Below are 6879 nucleotides of genomic sequence, written 5' to 3'. Positions count from 1 at the left end.
TGCTTTGTTTTGAATTTCTTGGTAGAGTCGTAGCTTGTTGTCTTCCTATCGCGCAAACCACAAAGAGTCTGAGAGCTAACACAAGCTTTAAGGCAGGTCGTTGCTTCCTTCGGGATATATGGTTACCACAGCTTTGTACTTTACTCTGGATGAAAAAACACCTGGCTGTCTCACAGTTCACACAATAAACAATGAGCTCAAATGATCGCAGCCAGCCGCACAGTCCACTTGACAGCCCTAATGCACGCAGGTGCATCGTGGTTTTCGTAAGGCAGCTGGGAGCAACGGAGCACTTGCACCTTAACAAAGAGTGTGAAAGGGTCGGCGCTAGATAGAGAGTAAGGTTCACCCTGATTGTGCCAAATACTTGGGTTATTAAATACAGTAGAAATACTCCGTTAATTATCATCTTCGAGCCAACTCAGTGACAGAAAGAAGTTCCTAGTACTTTAGGACTAGAAAGGATTTCATTTTGTGCATCACGCATTTGACGATTATGGGCTCACTGCTAGTGGCAGCAGTGCTTTTCATTGTACACGCCGTACAAGGGCAACATCCAGTCGGTAAGTAGCGTAATTCGCTGTTGCCTAGTGCGGAAAGTTTACCATACCGCAAATGTTTCATGTTCACTTTTTCACTTCCACAACAATTATCAAGCTATCACTACTGTTCCGCAATAGGTATTGACGTTTCTTTATATTTTCAGGCTGTGCGACAGCTATGGACACAAAACATTTGAGTGTAAGCTTAGACAGTTGACAACACAGTGTCAAGGCTTACAGCATGGTTATTAGCACACCCACCTAGGAGCGCTCCTGTTTCCCAGTGCCCCGTGGCCGTCTGATGGTTCTGTAGGAATCACTGTCATTACCGTGGGCGGGAAAGAGGTTGCACTGCAAACTGTGGGTAAAGCGATATCTTGCACATTCTCGGAAAAAAAAGTAGCGATGAGCCAACTTGTGGGTTTAAACCTCTAATACAACAGGGAAGAAATTTGGAATATTGTTAGTTTTATGGCTGTTTCAAATTGCACTTCTCGAGTAAGTCCTGATTCTTTTGAGAGTCACGACAAGAACGTAGGTAAAACTAGGAGGGTTTTTCGTGGGTTTGTGTGCAGATCTGAGTTCCCAGAATACGGTAAGAGTGCCATCGATTGAAACCCAGCCTATAAAGGCCCGCAAATTCCGGTTCCGTTCCAGGTCTATATAAAAAGGCCTAGAAAACACGAATAGTGTGGAAATGAGGGCGGAAGGAGGATAGGGAGTGGGCGGGGCAGGGGCTGACTTCGTGGTGTCGCTCTATTTTCCTCTTATCCCGTCAATACTTTTCTGGCCTCGGTCCGCGCCTAACGTAAAAACGCGTGCCAGCTAATGATTATTCGCCAGCACTACCTTTACAGCATCAAACATAGGAATTAACCAAACTTCGGCAGCAACCTAAAATTCACCTTTTGCAAGTATTCTCATTGCGACAGAAACTGGGAACTGATATAAAGATCGGCAAGCGCTCATTTTGTCTCCGCTAAGAGCGCTTTATCATAACAAGGCGCTTGCCGAGCCTGGCTGCTAGGGGCTGCTTGCTTTAAACGCACAATGGCGTGTATTCGTACGCCCGGAAGAAAATGAGTAGTACCCCGATATTGCTGCTTTGAATAGGAAAGAGGCAATCAGTGCTAACGAGCAGGGATAGCTGCACGTGATAGTGATAGCTGCACCCTATCATAGCTGCGTAGCTGCTCCAAGGGGGCATGCGGGAATGCGATGTGGCGTATTGCTTCTAACGCATTCGGCAGCCCGAAGCCGGTGTTAACTGTGGGCTTGGAGCAACAGGAAGCTCGCGCTCACGTGTTAGTGCCGGTTCAAACTTTTTGTTGAGTATTTCTTTCATGATATCCTAATACTTCATCGTGGCGGTGTAACTGATAACTTCTTACAAGAGTAATTGCGGACATCGACGATGTTTTCATAAAAGCAAAAAGTGAGTTCGCGCAGTACATAGTTTTTCTAAGTTATACGGAAGCAGTGTTTCATCACAAAAACTAAAGCAAAATACAAAAGGTTAATTTGCGACGATTATTCGGGAAACGAAAATTTGGAAAAAGAATTTGTGTACTTCAATACAGTAAAAAAAATTCTATATTTCATAAAAATATCTCCTGTGTAGCTATTATGCTCATTTTCGTCTCTTATACCTTGGCGTATAGCTGGTAAATACGTAATGTGCTTTTACTGATAATATTATAGTTCGTAGCCGAACAGTGACCATATCCAAGCATAAAATCGTTGCGGAGCTTAAGTAATTAAGTAGTGACAATCGGGAGACCAATTAAACACTGATACTAAATTTTTAATTTTATCACCAAGCCGATAAGGTTGCGACTACGGTGCCAGTAAACGTTACAGGAATAACTGCAGGATAGTACTTTTAACAGCGGCGCCATTGTAGCTGGCCGCACTGTGTGGGGCGTATTGGGTAACGCGTTAGAATTATTACCAAGAAAATTCCGAGTGCTCGTGAGCGCGTGCCTCGAGGTGACCGCCGACCGTCTCCGGAACACGCAGTGGGTATAGAATAAAAAACAGGCGAAAACCACGAGGAGCGAGAAAAGGCCAAGCGTGCCCTACACCGCGGGCATCGGGGAAAACTTGCCAAAATCTGGAGAAAACTACCCTTCAAACCCAGGCCTTCCCACTCTTACATACGAGCAGTGGGAGAGGGAACTTCCCAGGTCGGGTCTCCGTTAGCAGCTCTGGCTCGCTGAAAAGGCGAAGACGGCAGGCCGCACCAACGGAGTCCTTTGATTTAAAACCCCGCCCACTTACCAGCTCGATCTCACTGTCAAATAAATCTTCTCCTGCTCATGCTCACCCAAGGAGCTCCTTGCGTTCTATAGGAACCAACAACGCCACAGCTGGAGCAACAGTTGCTCCACGGAACGTCGACGCGACTCCAGTAACGTCGTGCATGCTTCGTGCATGTAGGCGTGGCCGCTCACCCCAGCTATCGTCAAGCGCTAACGCGCATGGGATACTTCGCATGAGGAACATGATGGTATCGGTGCATATGACGATGACCATTACAAGCACAGGGCAACGCGATGAAGAAACATGCAGATAAACAATTTCTAACATGCTCGAATGCACGGTGATGTGTCCTTCAGTGCTCACGAATAAAAAATTCCTGCAGCTTCGTTGCGGTTCAAGCGCTGTGGGACATAATCCAAACTTCGGCAGTTTTTTTGGCAAGTAATATAATTTAGCGAACTTCAGGCATTTCAATGTGGACATGCTGTGAACGTTTTCTGTCAAACCGTGAAGAAAACTCCTCCGGGTGAATGTGGAGCTTAGGCAGCGAGCTACTGCCTAATCCTGTGTCGCGTGATGTGTATACATTACGTCGGAGTGTTCTGGGATTCCTTAAAAAGCGAGCGAAGAGGGGTTTAATGATGGTGAAACTGCTGCGACTACCAAAAAAAAGAACACTTCGTGTCAGCAAAAGTACACTCTACGGCAGGAAAATATAACGATGTTTTTGTTGGATAATGTGCGAGATACGCCTAATATAGTTAATTTTCGAAATTATACACGAACCCGTGTTTTGTCTCCTGTCAACATGTAGCAAGAAATGCCTCTTGCAACGTGGAACCTACCTTAGAGGGCTGCACCATTATACGGTTGAAATGGAGCTTCAAAGCAGACTCTGGTGCCTGCGAGCAGAACTATGTTTGCAATGACCACGCCAACAGCTTCGAAACAAGGCAAGACTGTAGTAACGTTTGCCCACCAAGTAAGTGAAGCCTTCCCTATTTCTTTAAGCCTACTAAGAGTACCTTGCCCAAGAAACATTTTCTCAATTACTTAAACAGAAGCCTAAAAAATTCGTTTAAATTGATGTATACTTAATTACCAGTTGACCGGAGTATAAAAAACATTTTAGGCTTTCCAATTGGAAGTTAGCAATTCCTAACTGTAACAATCTATAAGGAAATGCATTTTCAGTAAGTAACACTCACTTCAAAAACGATCCTTAATAAGAGCAGCCCAAAAACCGCGAACGGGGATACAGTTTTCAAAATGCCTGAAACGACAACAGTTGAAACAACGTACACAGGAAATTTTATTGAAAACGTAACAGCAGCTTTCGATGGCCAGTTCGAATTTAAATATTTTCCAACCTCCATCGACCACCCAATATAAATTTGTATAAATTAAAGTGCGCTTAATTTACCCCACCAAAATAAGTAGACCTTTCTGCGCATCGGGAACCGAGGTACCGAAAAGTGTATTTAAACAAGTAATGGTGCGGTGAATGAAAAGTAAACATTGTGTATGATCATTTTTACACACGAAAGAAAAAATTCGGGGTTTTCAGGAATAGTACCAAACATTTATAATTAATTACATGGCAAAAAGGTATGTAATGTTATATAGCGGGGAAATGTTTATATGGACTGTAAATCGTGCAGATATCTTGAACGTGGGGAATGGGGGAAATTTAGCGTAATTTTGATCTTGCGTTCTTTGGGCATACAGTTGTTATTGCTATATGCGGGAGCGGCAAACATGTGCCCTTGATGATAGAAACCGGATGAGGTAATTTGCGAAAAGCTAGAGGATGAAGAAACTTATGGTGGTTTTAAAATTACCACTCTTCTTGAGTGGTTCAGACTGGGTTGAAAAATCGGGTTGAGAAAATGCCACTTTCTACGTGCTGTCCAGAAAGCCTTACAATACTACTGAAATTGAAAATTCCATTGCCGCGGGACAGCTAGAATATTGTGTTTCTGCGTATTTAAAACGATTTCGTTTTGTTTTATACCTCGTAATAGTGCTATGTATGACTACAACGTACGACTACTGATATATATTCGACTGACTTCGAGCATACATTTCCCTCATCCGTACAACCCTCGACTATGCTTCTATTATTTGGAACCCTCACACAGCTATTCTGTCCGACTGTATCGAGTCCATGCAAAATAAGGCTGCCCGGTTCATTCTGCGCTCGTACTCGCCATACCAAAGTGTATCGGCATTAAAACAGATTCTTAATCTTCCAGACCTTAGCACTGGTCATAAAGTCTTCCTTTTGACCTTTTTTCACTCTCCTTATCATGGTGTTACATCTTTTTCGTGTGCTCATATTTTTCCAGCCCATTATGTGTCCAATCGCACTGACCACGATCGTAAAGTCTCGCCCATATTCGCAAGAACCAAAAAGTACCAAAATTCCCCTTTTGTGCTATCCGTAAGCGAGTGGAACGAGCTACCCCGCGATATTGTAGCGGTGGATGACCCGTCTAACTTCCAATCTGCTCTGCGCAAATTTCTGAATGTGGAAAGTTCCGACTGATACTTCTTGTGTGCCCTGTTGTATCTTGTGTGCCAGTGCAGCGTTGATGTTCGGCTGCCATGTGTACTTCTTGGCATTGGAATGTACTGCGGGTATGAGATGCGCTGTGTGGTAACTCCGTGTCGCTTCTTCTTCTTTTTGTTTCCTTCTTTTTTTTTACGAATGTATCTTCCGCCCAGTTTTTCTGTTCGCTCAGTGCGGTCTTTTTTACGCGTGTTCACGTATGCCTTGTATGGATAGTATCCCCCCCTATGTAATGCCGCTCGGGGCCTTTAGGGTATTCAAATAAATAAAAAAAATTAAAATATATTCACCCTAATTATTTTATTTCAATGCGTCGCGCCTGAGTAATGGGTATGTAGCAGTTGAGTATTTCAACACATATTACGCCAGTGAGGGGATGTTTTTATGTAAACTGAAATTGTTCTCTTGTCACACACAGACAAAACGTTATGTGCGGTACATTGGGAGGTTACTTGTCAATTTAGATTAGAATAAGGACATTAAAAGCTGTCGAAAAAAGTGTTTTGCTCTATGTGGGGAATCGGGGGTTAAGGGACAGCAGGCTGGTACCTCTTGGTGGCTAGCTGCGGACGTGCCAATAATTTCTACCGGTTTAGAAAAGCGCTGGCCAGGCAAAGCAGGGTCGCGGGTCAGTATGGCAATGCTAAGCTAGCAAAGGCACGTTTATTCTCGCCCACCTTTTTTACAATTGTGGCAATGCTACATTTACATTGCTTCTACCGTCGTTTCCGCTGCTCTCCTGCGTATTGACCATACGATGCCAATGGTTTGGCTGTTTTCATGGTGCCTTGGAGGTTAGGATGGGAGAATGACAACAATCGTTAGTTTGTCGAGGTCAGAATGTCAAGCCAGCCTACAGCAAACTTAACAAGCAGACGGAATGCTCAGTTATCACACTGTGCGCATGTGTGCCACAGCAGCCTGAAGAAAGAGGCAATAGAGGCGAGACGTGCCTGGCTGCAGCATAGCAGCGAGACGCCGCCTCCTCGTTCTGACTGGCTGGTCATACCGTCTTTATGCGTTGCCATGCAACCAAGACGATCTGATTCTGGTTCGCATTGTTTTCTGAGGCCAGCTTCCCCCTTAGGCATTTCGCAGACGGCACACATGCTTATCTTAGGTTAGCGTGAACTGTTATAGGTTGATGTCACTGCTACTAGCATATGCAGCTAAAGCTCGTAAGGGAGGTGTAATGTAAGCGTATAAATACTCTTCAAAGTTCCAAAAAAATACCCTGTTGCAGGGGATAGATGAACGCAGAAGGGCGCTCCTGCCACGCTTTTTATTCTGCAATATAATTAAGGCTTGTATTGAAAGCATGCACGTGAACGAGAGATTCATTACGTGACATGAAGTTAGCGCACTATCAGTAAATAAAAACCTTACATTACAGTTGCGCTTCGTACGCTGCACTAGGAAGATATTATAACAAGCATTTGGCGGCATTCATCATTTATATTGGTGTTACTGTGGTAAAAAACCCCATACCAGGAAAAACCGTCA

General features: G+C 44.1%; 1 protein-coding gene across 2 annotated transcripts in view; it reads left to right on the top strand.

Moving 5' to 3' along the window:
- Positions 1 to 244: 244 nt before the first annotated feature.
- Positions 245 to 6879, top strand: part of LOC144140855 (putative Kunitz-type serine protease inhibitor) — a 55726-nt gene continuing 49091 nt past the window's right edge. For both annotated transcript variants that reach the window (XR_013316365.1, XM_077672364.1), the window contains exons 1-2: positions 245 to 563; positions 3619 to 3786. Coding sequence is in view for 1 of the 2 variants with exons in the window: in XM_077672364.1 (XP_077528490.1) it covers positions 497 to 563; positions 3619 to 3786 (235 nt within the window). In the remaining variant the exon portion in view is untranslated. The remainder of the gene's footprint in view (positions 564 to 3618; positions 3787 to 6879) is intronic.

The sequence above is a fragment of the Haemaphysalis longicornis genome, unplaced genomic scaffold (genome assembly GCF_048455015.1).
Source record: "Haemaphysalis longicornis isolate Haplotype H1 unplaced genomic scaffold, Haemaphysalis longicornis Haplotype H1 scaffold_52, whole genome shotgun sequence".
Lineage (NCBI taxonomy): Eukaryota > Metazoa > Arthropoda > Arachnida > Ixodida > Ixodidae > Haemaphysalis > Haemaphysalis longicornis.
This window is presented reverse-complemented; position numbering and strand designations above follow the sequence as displayed.